The sequence below is a fragment of the Camelus bactrianus genome, chromosome 21 (genome assembly GCF_048773025.1).
Source record: "Camelus bactrianus isolate YW-2024 breed Bactrian camel chromosome 21, ASM4877302v1, whole genome shotgun sequence".
In the NCBI taxonomy this organism is placed as follows: domain Eukaryota; kingdom Metazoa; phylum Chordata; class Mammalia; order Artiodactyla; family Camelidae; genus Camelus; species Camelus bactrianus.
Window position 1 is genome coordinate 10,560,263 of NC_133559.1, and position 14,908 is coordinate 10,575,170.

A 14,908-nucleotide genomic window follows, 5' to 3' on the forward strand; every position below is an offset into this window, starting at 1 on the left:
ACCCTCTAAGTCTATCCATGTTGTCACAAATGGCAAGATTTCATTCTTTTTATGGCTGAGTACTATTCCATTGTATATATTGACCACATCTCCTTTAATCATTCATATATTGATGAGTATTTGGGTTGCTTCTATTTCTTGGCTGTTGTAAATAATGCTGCAGAGAACATTGAAGTGCATGTATCTTTTCTATGAGTGTTTATTTTCTTCAAATAAATACCCAGGGGTGGAATTTCTGGGTCAAATGGAAGTCCTATTTTTAATCTTTTGAGGAGTCTCCATACTCTTCCATAGTGGCTGCACCAATTTACATTTCAACCAACAGTGCAGGAGGGTTCCCTTTTCTCCACATCCTTGCCAACACTTGTTATTTGTCTTTTTGATAATAGCCATTCTGACAGGTGTGAGATAACGTCTCATTGTGGTTTTGATTTTCACTTCCCTGATGATTAGTGATGCTGAGCATCTTTTCATGTGCCTGTTAGCCATTTGTATGTCTTCTTTGGGAAAATGTCTACACAGACCTTTTGCCCATTTTTAAATTCGGTTGCTTGGTTTTTTATTTTGATTTGTATGAGCTCTTTATATATTTTGGGTATTAACCCTGTATTGGATATATCACTTGTAAATATCTTCTCCCATACAGTAGGTGGCCTTTTCTTTTTGTTAATGGTTTCCTTTACTGTGCAAAGCTGTTTAGTTTGATGTACTCTCATTTGTTTATTTTTGCTTTTGCTGCCCTTGCCTGAGAAGACATATCCAAAAAAATAATACTAAGACCAATGCCAAAGGGCTTACTGCCTATGTTTTCTTCTAGAAGTTTTATGGTTTCAGTTCTTATATTTAAGTCTTTAAATCATTTTCAATTTATTTTATGCATGGTATGAGGGAGTAGTCCAGTTTGATTCGTTTGCATGTGGCTGTCCTGTTTTCCTAAAACCATTTACTGAAGTGGCTGTCTTTTTCCCATTGTATATCCTTGTCTTGTTTGTTGTAGATTAACTGCCTATATAAGTGTGGGTTCATTTCTGGAGTCTCTATTCTGATCCATAAATCTGTATGTCTGTTGGTGCCAGTACTATACTGTTTTGATTACTGTAGCTTTGTAATATGATTTGAAATCACGGAGTGTGATACCTCCAGCTTTATTCTTCTTTCTTGAGACTGTCTTAGCTATTTGGAGCCTTTTGTGTTTCCACATTTTATATTATTCCTTTCAAGTCAGTTCTCTACATAACAGCCAAAGTTGTCTTTGAGAGATAAAAATTAGATCATGCTCTTCCCCTAATTAAAAATATCCAATGAATTTCCATTGTACTTGGAATAAAATTCACTTCTGTCATGATGATCTATAACGCCCTACCTGACCTTGTCACTCCATGCCATCAAGAATGACCTCACCTCTTACGTCTAACCTTGACCTCACCTCTTACGTCTAACCTCTTACCTATTAATCCAGTGACTATCAACATAGATTTATTCCCACTTAGGGACTTTATAATTGCTATTCCTTCAGTCTAGAAGGCTCTGTTTTTCCAGATTCTTATTCATTCATGTATGCCTGTTCAGCCTCCATCATTCAAGCCTCAACTGAAATGAGAATTAATACTTAGGAATTCCCTGACCACTTCAGCTGACCACTTCAGCTACATTAACGCCCACCAATGCCATTCTCCATTAGGTGTTTTATGGTTTTTATAGCACTTATCACTATCTGAAACAAAAAAATAAGGAAAAGTTGAAAATAAGGAAAAGTTGAAAATAAGGAATGGAAAACTGTATACCAGGCAAAATACTAAACAGAAGAAAGCATAAAGCACTTAAAAACAAACAAGCAGTGAGCAAAACAAAGTTCCTGTTGTCATGGAACTTACATTCAAAGAGGAACATAGACAATTTTTAAAAAGTATATGTGTAATATATAATGTTATTTTGGGAAGTGATAAGTGTTTGGAGAAAAATCAAAAGGAAAGACGGACAAAAGGACAGTCGTTTCTGGCAGCAGAAAACAGTGGCTCATTTTGGGTTGGGTGGTCAGGAAAGGTAATGCTTGAGCATAAGAATGAATGAAGTGAAGAAGTGAGTGAGCCACACAGGGGGAAGAGTGTTCCAGGCTAAGACAGATCAAGGGAACAGTCCTGAGGAGGGGTTCACCTTGGCATGCTGAGGAACAACAAACAGGCCAGTGTGGCTGGAAAGTAATGACCAAGGTGACTGAGGGGAGCACTGAGGGGAAATCATGGTCTTTGAATTTTATCTGGAGAGGAATGAAACGTCATTGTGCAGACATCTGAGCAAAGGGGCTACCTAATTTATACATTAAGATCTTTACTCTGGCTGCTACTGCATGGAAAAGCAATCCCAGAGCCAAAGGAGATACAGGAAGAAACCAGTCAGGACCTTGCTGCTGTGGTCCAAGTTAGAAGTGACGGCAGCTTGAAACAAGTGCACATCTGAGTGAAAAGCTGACCTGTTCAGTTGGGGACATGTTCCATCTGAGATGTTAAGGAGACACTCAAGTAGAGATAATGATATAACTGTGGAACATACAACTTTGGATTTTGGAAAGGAATATGGACTGGAGACATAAATATGGAAATTGTTTAAAGCCAGAAGAGGAAGTGATCACTAGGTTGCAAACACAGAAGTGGTTTCTGGCTGAAACTTGAGGTATTTTCCAACATTGTAAGATTGAGGAGAAAAGAGAAAAGATTCTGAGAGGCAAAAAAAAAATTAAAAAATAAAAAAGAAGAAGTGAAAAGTATGAAAACTAAAAGAGGGTGTGTCCTTGAAGCCACATACAAACAGGTTTCCAAGAAAGAGAATTTATCTATTGAGTCCGATGCTATCAGTATGCCAAGTATGATGAGTTAGAACTGACTGTTAGATTTGGCAATACGGGGTGTTTAGTCTCATTGAAATACTGTACTGCATATTTGAAAACTGCTAAGAAATTAAATCTTAAAAGTTCTCATGACAAGAAATAAATAATATGTAACTACGTATGGTGATGGATTTTAATAAGACTTACTGTGAGGATCATTTCACAATATATACAAATACCAAATAATTACATTGTATACCTGAAACTAATATGATGTTACATGTTAATTACACCTCAATTAAAAATAAAAGTGCTCAAAGAATAGTGGAGACATATCAAAAGAACAAAAAGCCAGACCAATGTAGTTCCCACTGGCCAATCCTAGGGTGATTTGAGTATCAACATAAATAGTGTTCGTAGTATCTAACATTATCTCATAACATCTACAGTACCTAAATCTAGTAGTAGGTAAATAATGTCTCTTCCTTACAGAATAACAATCTATAGGAAGAATGATGGAGTTAGAATGGATCCTAAAATGAGAAGATGAAAGTTTGATGAAGAACAGAATCTTAACTCAATGTATTACCCTACAAATTACACACATAAAAAGGAAAAATAATAATTTTACAGTGGATAAATCTGGTGGACACCACCTTAAACAAGTAAACATCACTAATATTGAAACAAACTGACATCATGTGGTTCCTGGTATGAGTCATTGAGAATGATAGTCATTTTTGTGATATTCTTGCTAAAAATTCAAAATTTAAATCTAGTCATGAAGGATATTAAATCAAACCAAGTCAAAGAAGGAAGAGAAAGAACTGAAAAAGAATTGAAGATGAATGTAAGGGGGAAATGATGCACTCTTAAAATAAACCCAAACTAAGAGCCATTCCATAAAACATCTGGTCTACAGCTTTCAAAAGTATCATCGTCGAGAAAGACAAAGAAAAGTAAGGTACTGTTTTAGATCAAAAGGCAACAGATAAACAGAAAAACAAAAATGCAATGGGTAATCTTGAATTGGATCTTAAACTGCAAAAAAATTTTTAGCTAAAAAGGCCATTATGAGATAATAGGGTAATTTAAATATAATTTGTGGATTAGGTAATAGTATTGTCATATTTGATACTAATAATATATGTATATGTGTATCTATTACATACACGTATACACTGATTTTTAATAACTATACTGTGGTTTACATAAGAGAATGCTCCTCTTCTTAGGGAATACACTGAAATATTTAGGAGTAGAGAGACACTGGTTTCAACTTACTGTCAAGTGACTTGCAAAAAATTACATATTTATAGATAGATAATAGATGAATGAGAGAGAAAATGATAAAACAGCTGGACAAAATGTAAATAACTAGAGTATCTGGACAAAAGATGTTTAGGAGTTTTCGCAGTACTCTTGCTACTTTTCTGTAAGTCTGAAATTGTATCTTTAAAAAGTTTCAAAAAACTAAAAAAAAAAGTGAAAAAATTATTAAAACTTTTTAAAAGATATTTGTGCAGGAAAGGGGTAAGTCAGCAGGCCTAGGCTACACATTCCCAAGAAAGGCTTGTCTTCAGGACTGGCCCTGGGCCAGCTCACAGGAGATGAGCTCTGAGCTCTTCAATTACTCTGCTTGGTAAGTGCCGGTATATGTCAGAGGCCTTGAACCATGTGGTGTTTGATCAGATCATTTATGCTAACAATGTGATTTATGGTGAACACCTGTTTTTCCTCTGAAGTGCTGGAGTCTGAGTACCTGAGGTCAACCATGCAAGGTGTTATGTGCCTAAGGTGACTGACTTCTAATAAAAAGCTGGACAGTGAGGCTCAGGTGAGTTTCCCTGGTTGACAACACTTTGCACCTGTTGTCACTCTGCCTGGTTGCTGGGAAAATTACCCGTGTCCACATGACTCCACTGGAGGAGGACACCTGGAAGTTTTCTGCTGAGCTTCTCCTGGACTTTTCCCCATGCACCCTTTTCCTTTGTTGGTTTTAATCTTTATCCTTTTGCCGTAATAAACCATAACCATGACTGTAACAGTTTTTCTATATCCTGTGAATCTTTCTAAGGGAATCATCTAGCTTGACAGTGATCCTGAGAGCACCCAACAAAAATTAAAGACATTTAAATAAATGGAGAGATAGCTTATATCAACTCATCCCTAGTGATCTTTTAATTTAACACAAAGCCAAAAGCTGACCTAAAATATGTGCGGAAAAGCAAAGATCCAGCTACATAAAAATAAAAGGTAAGAGGAGTTTATCTCCCTGATAACTAAGATTTATTATAAAATTTTAATTGTTATGACAGTGTAATTTGGGCAGAGGGAGTTAAACTGACCAATGGAGCAGAAGAGAGTGGCTAAACTGACCAAGGCTTATAAAGAATTGTGATGTATGACACAGAACTGTAGACCAGCGGGGAAAGGAGGGACTTTTCAAACAAAGCTGATAGAATAATAGCTTATTCAGTTAAAAAAAAAATTTGGACATCAATCCTTCCTCATATACAAAAATCAATTCCAGATGGATTTAAATATGAAAAGTATATTAACAGGCTTAAAAAAGTAAAGATTATTCTGACACTGAGGTAGAAATTTCTTTTTTCATAGAAAATGCAAAAAGTGCTAACTATGAAAGTCAAGAAATCATTTTACTACTTTAAAATAATTTTTGTTAAAAGCACCATAAAAAATGAAGAGACAAGCCACAAAGTGGTAGCAAACATTTGCATAACATATTAAGGACAAAAGTTTGATATCCAGAGTACATATAAAGGTACTACAATGGAGTAAGAAAAACACAACCATTGGAAAAGTGGTTGGAGACATGAGTAAGTATTTTGCAGAAGACAAAACATTCTTAGCCCGTGAACTTTGAAAAGATGTTCAACATCTTCAGTATTCAGAAAAATATAAATTAAAACCATTCCCCATTTCTGTCAAACAGAAATTAGGAGGTCTCATATCAAGTGTCTGAAAGGATGTAGATTAACTGGAACTTCTCTCATTCTTTGCTTGTTGTAGTGAAAACTGGTACAACCACTACAAAGCTCTATTTAGTATTACCTTGTAAAGTTGAAACTTTTTATATCCTATGAGCTAGTAATTCATCTGAAAGATATAAACTTTAGAGGAATTTTTGCACATTTGCTCAAGAAAGTAGGTATTAAAATATTTGAAACATTACAATTTATAAAAAAAAATCTGAAAACAACCCCATTATCCCTCACCAGGAGACTGGATAAAAAACACTGCAGTATATTTATATAATGGAATAGCATAAGGCAGTTAAATTAATAAACCATCTCCATTCTGGATCTTAGAAAAGGAACACTAAATTTTTAAAACAGCAAATCTCAGGAAACTATATACAGCATATGATTTTTATAAAGCTCAAAAACAGGTATAACTAAAAAATGTGTTGTTTAAACACACATATATAATAAAGGTATAAAATAAGATAAAAATAAAAATAAAAATCAGGATAGTAGTAACTATTGATGGGAGGTGGATGGGGGGGTACAGTAGCAAGAGATAACAAGTGGGAAAAATAAGAAACACCTAAGTGATGATTTCCCAAATGTTTACGTCATTTTATTGTTACACTTCACAACTTACATATTTTAGACATAATGTTCTATAAGTATGGAGTGTTACATTAAAAATAAAGAAATAATATATTTTAAAAATAAACATAACATACGCCAAGACTACATGTGTTCTCAAAAACCTATAGGCAAATCACAACCAACAGCTTCAAAATCTTGTCAGTCTAGCCAAAGTTTTGTTAATTTTGAACTTGTTTAGAACTTTTCCAGCTATCATCTAATACACTAAATATTTATCTCTTTTATTTTCTAACTCACATTAATGTCATCTCAAGTTTCTAATGTTAGATTAGCAGGAGAGCTAGAATCTTCCTCTTTTTTCTGGGGGTGAGGTTCACATTTTCTCAAGAATCCCTGGAACTCAAGCATTTCTGAAAGAGTGGTCAGGTTTCACAGAGACACTTAAGTAGGGAGAGCCTGGAGTTTGGTTAGTCTAATTTCGATTTTGTTCTATGTTTGCCTTTGAGGACAATGAGCCAAAATTGTTCAAAAGAAGATGCTGGTCACCTGCTAATTCACTGTAGCAGACGGCATTTTCAAAAACTGGACACACTCTCTCCCTTCCACATGCTCTCTGCATAGTGTGCCACGGCTCTGTTAAAAAGCGAAGTCTGTACCCCACTCCTTAAGGCTGAGTGGGTCTCTGTGACTGACTGGGCCACTACGATGTGGTGAAGGTGATGCTGTGTGACTTCTGAGCACAGAAACGGTCATACGGTGGGGAGGGTACAGCTCAAGCAGTAGAGCACATGCCTAGCATGCATGATGTCCTGGGTTCAATCCCCAGTACCTTCCCCACCAATAAATAAACCCAATTACCTCCCACCCCCCAAAAAGAAACGATCATATAGCTTCTATCAGGCTTCTTGTCTTGGGGTGCTTGCTCCTGGAATCCAGAACACAGGCTATGAGGAAGCGCAAGACCCAGGGAGAGGCTATGCGTAGGTAGATAGAGTCAACAGCCAGCAGGAACTGGCTGGCGTGTGAGTGAGCAAACCCCAGCCACCTCCTGCCCACAGCTACATGGGAGACCCGGGACGAGACAGCCTGACTGAGGTCAGTCTCCCAGAGATGGATGATGAAGGACTGTATTGCTTTTTGACACTTAAGTCCGGGTAGTTTGTTATGCTGTGACCAGGCACATCTGAGTTTCAGTATGAGCAACCACGGATGTGGACAAGGCCACCCACCTGATGCAAGGCTGAGGTTAAGGCACCAGGAACACGGCATTTCCTGGAGCTCAGCCCTTCAGCTGCTCCCACAGCCAACCTGGAGAAACCCGCCGACCTGGAGTCAGAGGTTGTCTGCCATCGACCTCTCCACAGACCCTTAACCACTGTCCTCCTTCTTTTCCTGGTTATTCATAAACCTAGGATTCTGCTAGATTTCTTCTTCAACCCTTAAAACAAAAAGACACCTTCTCTGGAAAAATAAGGTTACAAGTGCATATAAAATAAAGGTATAAAATAAAATAAGATCCTCCAATAACATGGCCTCCTCACTCCTGACAGAGAGCTCAGACTGCAGCAGAATGAAATTCTCCCTACCCCGACTGTGTGTTGACAGTCTGTCCTGACTGTCTCTTCTCTCACAAGCGCAAAGAAAAACACAAGTTTAATCAGCAGGGTAGCACAAAAATGCAGGACCATCCAATTAGACTTGGACCCCAAATGCTGAAGGCGATAGTGCATAAGAAAATTCCACTCAGCCATCAAGAGCAAGGAAAGAAGTCGAGATGCTAACTTTATTAACAGTAATTTAACAAAAAATTGAGCCTTCTAAGAAACTCTAAATTAGCTAGTATTTTCTCTTCTCACGTCTCTGAATGGATAGGAATGATAGCAAACAGAAACATTTTCATGTTTGCTATAAACTTTTCTTTTTATAGTTTTCTAAATTTAAAAGCTACCACAAATTCAGTAGAGATAAAAGGAATACAAAAAATAAACAAACAAACAAACAACCCAAACCAAAACCAAGTACAAGGGGCATGTTTTAAGTTATCAAGATACGAATGCAAAGCATTTCATTTTTTGGCCAAGTGTCAAAAAACTTAAGAACTGTCAGGCTCTGGACATGAGATGGATAAGGCTGCATGTTGTTGAAGTAATTAAGCAAGGAGGCCATTAGACGGAGGTGGCTCTAAACTCATAGCACTGTGGCGGCCTACGTAAACAACCCAGAACCGATGCCCGTAAGAGCCTCCGGTTATGAAATCAAAACCTAAGGACAACCGATGACAAACAGCCAACCAGGCTGTGAGCTACAGCCAGTCAGCGTGCCCTTCGCTTTGCATCTGCCTTTACTCTGTCAAAGTCCCTCCCTGAGCTGCTGGCAGTGGGAGGCCCCTGACCACTTGTGTGGCACTGCCCGATTTGAATTGATTTTTTGCACAACTAAATGCTTAGATTTTTTAATATGCCTCAGTTTGTTGTTTACCAATACAGAAAGCAAACAGTGAGAATAAGATACTCTTTGAGAAAAAAAAAGTGCCTGGGGCTGGGGCCAGAAGCCAGTGTGGAGGTGACCCCAGTCGGGGCTTGCGAAGCTCGGTGCATGTACCCATCTGCCTGGACAGGCCCGTGGGCTGAAGTCCAAGCCCAGGTTTCTTCAGATATGCACAGTGGTCTCCTGGCCTTGTCTGGAGAGGTCTCCAGTGTCTACTGAGCTCTGGTCTCTCATTTCTGAATCCCACAGGACAAAAACAGTAGTCAGATCTGACTGTTTTATTTCCAAAAAGAAGAGGAAGGGAAAAAAAAAAAACCCCACAAACCCCAGCTTCTAATGTTGAGCAGGGTCCCTGACTACAGGGAGAACAGCAGAGCTTCCTGGGATCCAAGACAGTGGCTCTCAGCTCCAGCTCACTTGGGCTTTGTAACCATGGTTTTCCAAGGCCCAACTTTATAAAAATAGAATATTTATTTAAAAGATAAAACCTGACAAATGAGCCACTGCTGTTTCTACTTGCAAAGTGCCATGGGCCTCCCAAAGCACAAGCCCATATAAACTGATAAATGCATGGCCTACATAACAAGGTCCCTGGGCACCGGATGTCTGCTTCGTTCTAGCCCCAGGGCGACTCTCAGGGGTGCTCAGGGAATGGCACCCAGAAACTTTGAAGGATGATCCTCAGAGAGCCTTTCCTGAGTGTCAAAACTCCTCCTCCAGCTGGAGAGCATACCTAGTGTCCGAGGAGGCCCCTGTAGCTTTCCCTTTGCCTCCATCCCTGGACTTGCCCCAGGGCAGGTGGAAGGACCACGTCCAAGTGCCTTCTTCTTCACGACCTTGATCTGTGAATACTTGTGACCGATGGGCCACATCTCTGATCTCTACCTCCATTTTTCTGTTGAGCCACAGATATGCAGGAAGAAAAGTAAGTGAGATTTGGGAAAAGACTTCAGTGATTTACAGAGGGAGCCACATGAGGAATAAAACGTGTGTATGGGTTCTATCATTGTTAAAGGATCAAATTACATTAAACTGCAAAGGGTTCCAGTGTGTGTGGATATTTTTCTTTTTTCCTGCTTTACCGCTTTCAGAGATCCCCTGCTAATCCTAAGGAATCATGACTTCCCAAGATTAGAGAGTATTGTGACTAATATGGTAATGAAGAATGGGGCTCTGCCACTTATCCACTGTGTTTCCTTGTCTATAGTCTTGTCTTCAGACGAATCACAAACACAGAGAGACAGTTTATGAAGCCTCATGGAACACACTTACAGCTACTTGCCATGGTACACACATCAAGGCCAAACAACTTTCCCTGTTAAGAAATGGTCCCTGGCATCTAACACAAAATTTCTTTTCTTGCAGCCTCATACCATTTCCTTTCACATCATGGTCTGAGGAGTTGAAGCGTAACTGTGCACCATTTCCTTTTTGTAAATTTCCTTTATGTAAAATGTCATATTTTTGAAAAAATAGATTAATTTAATTTTAAGAGACTTAAAGGGGCTTGCCTTTGAAATTTACCCGACAGTAAATCATTTTTCCATGTGGACTAATTTGCTTTTACTTCCAGTGAAATGTACTTTTTAGGCAACTCCATCTATTCTATTATGAAATGTATTTTTTTTTATAGCTAACCTGTTACATAATTACATGTTGTTTAGTAACTGGGGAAAGGCGACTAGAAAAGTTGCACTATCAGTATATTTTCCAATTAGGTGTATTAATAGTGCCATGTGTTCTTCTAGTGTTATAATTCCAATGTTGAAATTTAGCCCAATTCTTTAGTTGTTTGTTGTGGTCACAGGCACAGACAGAGGGAAAAAGAGACAGAGGTTAAAACTGTTAATACTTCTCCTCTTTGAAGAAGACCTCACTGTGGTGCCCCAGCGCTCTGCTTCCTAACAGGCAGGTTGTTTGATGGAGCAATGACCTGTAATGATTCCACCAGCTCACATCTGTGCCCTACATTATAGTAGGTCACTCTAGGGTCACAAACAGTTGGTCCCTGTTCTCAAAGACTATATAATCTAGCTATGTTGGGGGCAGTCCTATGATGCAACTTTATGTGGTGGAAGGAACAATGGACCAGGATCAGAAGACATGGATTCACGTCTTGATTTTTGTCCTCTGACATCAGTGTGTCCAAGGACAATTTCCTAAACAGAGAAGATCATCAATTTCTGCTTCTGAAGAGAAACAACAATCCGTATCCTCCCTGTTCCACTGGATGGTGATGAAATGAAATAATACATGTGAACGTGCTTTATAATCACAAATGCGCTTAGATGTTTTCAACACAAAAGAGCCAGTACCTAGTTCTATGCTACCTACATGTGCGAGGACATGCAGGGGGCAGTGAGAGGTGGGGAGATTTTACAGAGGCCGTGGACTTTGTGTAGCTGTGAAAAATGAATGGTGTCTAGGGCAGAGGTTAAGAGCAGTACCATTGGTTGAAAGACTGAAAGGAAAATGCAGCGTATAAACCACATTGACAAGAGCTCTACCTTAAACCCTAGAAGTACAGGAATTAGTAGGTAGCTACAGAGCCTAGAACTCTGCCTGACACCACTGAACGTGAATGTATTCAGTAATTGTTTGAATTCTAATAAAAGTATGACATTTAGCTTAAAATACTTCAATCAAAAATTCTATGGTGTTGTTATCATCACTGAATTTGTAGAAAGAGATGTTAATCCCTTGCCCAAGATAAATTAGCACGTGGTAGAACCAGGAAAGGAGTTTGCTTTAACGCTAAAAGCCATGTACTTTCTTCTTAGTGAGAACAGAACATTTCTCCTGTCTATTCCCAAAAGAAATGAACATGAATGTGAACCGAGAGACCCGAAGTAGATTAACCAAAAGAATTTACCAGCCTACTATTCGAACCACCTAGGTTCCTTACATAATTTTTTATTTTCTTAGATACCATGTATGATTTAATAAAGAAAGAGAATCACACTTTGGTGAGTGAGTTCACTTTCCAGGGTTTCTCCAGCTTCCATGAGCACCAGCTCCCTCTCTTTATCATGTTCTCTACACTGTACATCTTAACCCTGGCAGGCAATACCATCATTGTGACCATCATTAGCTTTGATCGCCACCTCCACACGCCCATGTACTTCTTCCTCAGCACGCTGTCAGCTTCAGAGACCGTGTACACACTCGTCATTATACCCAAGATGCTCGGTAACCTCATAGGCCCGAGTCGGCGCATTTCTCTGGCAGGCTGTGCCACTCAGATGTTCTTCTTCATCACTTTGGCCATCAACAACTGCTTCCTGCTCACAGCCATGGGGTATGACCGCTACGTGGCCATCTGCCACCCCTTGAGGTACTCTGTCATCATGAACAAGAGGGTGTGCATCCAGCTGCTGGGAGGCGCCTGCAGCATTGGGCTGATTGTGGCCATGACACAGGTTTCGGCTGTATTCAGGCTGCCCTTCTGTACCACAAAGGTGGCCCACTTCTTCTGTGACATCCGGCCTGTGATGAAGCTCTCCTGCATTGACACCACTGTCAATGAGATCCTGACTCTGATCATCAGTGTCTTGGTGATCCTGGTTCCCATGGGACTGGTTTTCACTTCCTATATCCTCATCATCTCCACCATCCTAAAAATTGCCTCAGCTGAGGGCCGGAAGAAGGCCTTTGCCACCTGCGCCTCTCACCTCACTGTGGTCATCGTCCACTATGGTTGTGCTTCCATTGCCTATCTCAAGCCCAAGTCAGAGAACACCAAGGATCAGGACCAGCTGATCTCAGTGACCTACACCATCATTACCCCGCTACTGAACCCTGTGGTGTACACCCTGAGGAATAAAGAGGTCAAGGATGCTCTGCTCCGGGCCATTGGCAAGAAGCTTTCCTGACAAGATGGGCTTGTTTCCAAGAGGTCTTAGAAGATTCTATAGAGAGGAAAAAGTACAGCAGTGTGCACAGGGCCTGGAGTAAAAATTCTGGAGCCCACTAAGCAGTGTTTGGGTCAGAAGAGGAGAGAGAAAAAGGACAACAAATTCAGCCACTGGAGAGAGGGAGAAGGTTCTCTAAAGCAGAAGCAAGCCTGCATCTCACAAGAGAATGTAGATGGTACAGAGCATCAAATATAGAAGAAAGAACTTGATGTTGGGAAGTAGGGCTCTCTGCACAGCCTGGGACAGAATGAAATCAAGATAGTAGAACGAATTAATGAGGGGAAGCTCCTTCAGGGCAGGACTGAAGTTTTAAATATATTCTATAATACTCTCCTTTGGAGATGGGGTTCCCTTTTATCCATTTAGACTTACATAGGTTTAGCACCCAACTGAATTCATTCCTTTGTGGATAATTCAAGTTCCTTGCATCTTAGACACCATAAATAAAGGGAGATCAGAGATAATAAGCATCTATAAAATTCATCAGCCCTTAAAGTCTGAATCTTTTTCACACAAATTCCAGGTTGGCCATATGGGAAAATGCAGACTTAATGTTTTCAGGACCATGTAAGAGAAACATTTTTGGAAAGTGATTAAAATGCCGTGGTGATCTAATTAAAGAAAGAGGTTGCACCAAGTAATCATACTGGCATTTATATTATGAGAATGTATGAAATAAATGTGAATGGTTCACCTAATTAAAAAGAATTTAGGATTGCCTTTGGAGGTGTTTGCAGAATGGACAGAAATAGCTAGTGGACAGGAGTACAGGAGAGAATCTACAGCCAGGGTTAGTTAGGTGAGAAGATTGGGAAGGTTTGGGTGGGTAAGGAGAATATAGCCATCTGGTAACTTTGTGACTCAACAGAAGACTCAAGCCATCAATCCTATCATTTCAGACCCTCTAGGACCTGAATAAATGTTCCATCTTTCATCAGTCACTCCACTTTCAGCACCTCTCCCCCAGCCTGTCATCTGGTCCCACACAGTACACAGAGTGACCTGTGGGTTCCCATTTTCCATTTCACATTCTTATGCCTTTCTAAAGCTTTTTGCCACTTAATGGAAACCCTTACTGCCACCTTCACTGCCTACTCAGCCAGGGTGCTCTCCTGCTCATTTTTAAACACCAAACTAAAGCATCTCTCTTTTTATGAACCCTCTAATGAAGAAGAAATCACTCCCTCACATGCCTACCTCCAAACCCATACATTCATTATATACTATAGTGAACATTGCTTGTGGTATCTTTATGGATGAAAGTCTAAATGGGCAATGAGTGGTGTAACCAGATGAAGACTTAGTCTTACCTAAGTGGACAGTTCCATCCTGTGTAATGTCTCACCTGTACTAAATGATACGATTTTTTTTCACAGGCCATGTTCTCCTTCATGTTAATTTCAAAAGTTTGGATCTTATGTCCTAATATTGTAATTTCATAAATAGCCCATTATGGTTCAGTCTTACATAAATTTGACTATGTTTTAAGAAAAATTTATAGTGAAATCCAAGAGAATTCAAAATAAAGGTACTCAGGTTTGGCAATGGTCACTTTTACTTTTACTCAGTAAATAAAAAGACTTTTTTATTTTTGCCTGTAGTCTCAAAAATGTTGCTCTATCCATTCAACTTTATCAGTGATACTCTGTATCTGCAAACTTAGCTACTTAAAAGGTTAGGCAGCAGTTTTTGGAGGCCATCAGAGTGAACTGGATATAACATAAGCATAGTAAGAAAAAGACTCCACTTTGAATCCTGGCTCTATTTCTTTTTTATTTTTAATGGAAGTACTGGGGATTGAACCCAGGACCTTGTGCATGCTAAGCACGAACTCTACCACTGAGCTATACGCACCCTCCCTGCCTCTACTTCTTATTCACCATAAATACCTGAATAATTATTTAACTTCTCTAGCCATAGTTTCCTTATCTATAAAACAAATCAAAGTTTCTTGGGACAAACATATGAAACAGTAAGTGTGAAAATCCTTTGTAAATGAGAAAACAGGGACAAAATTCCTCATTTTTATTAGATTAAGAAAACAGCTGTAATCTCTGTAAACTAATTATCTCAGCCAAACCCAGAGGGTTCGATCTCATCCATCT

The 14,908-nt window shown here is 39.2% G+C and overlaps 2 protein-coding genes across 2 annotated transcripts in view; one reads left to right on the forward strand and one right to left on the reverse strand.

Annotated features, from left to right (window-relative positions):
• Positions 1-14,908, reverse strand: part of LOC105069494 (olfactory receptor 10J1) — a 233,722-nt gene that overhangs the window by 58,477 nt on the left and 160,337 nt on the right. The window lies entirely within an intron of this gene.
• LOC105069581 (olfactory receptor 10J1-like) lies at positions 11,820-12,761 on the forward strand. The gene has a single exon (XM_010955725.2). The coding sequence runs from the start codon at positions 11,820-11,822 to the stop codon at positions 12,759-12,761; it is 942 nt and encodes a 313-aa protein (XP_010954027.2).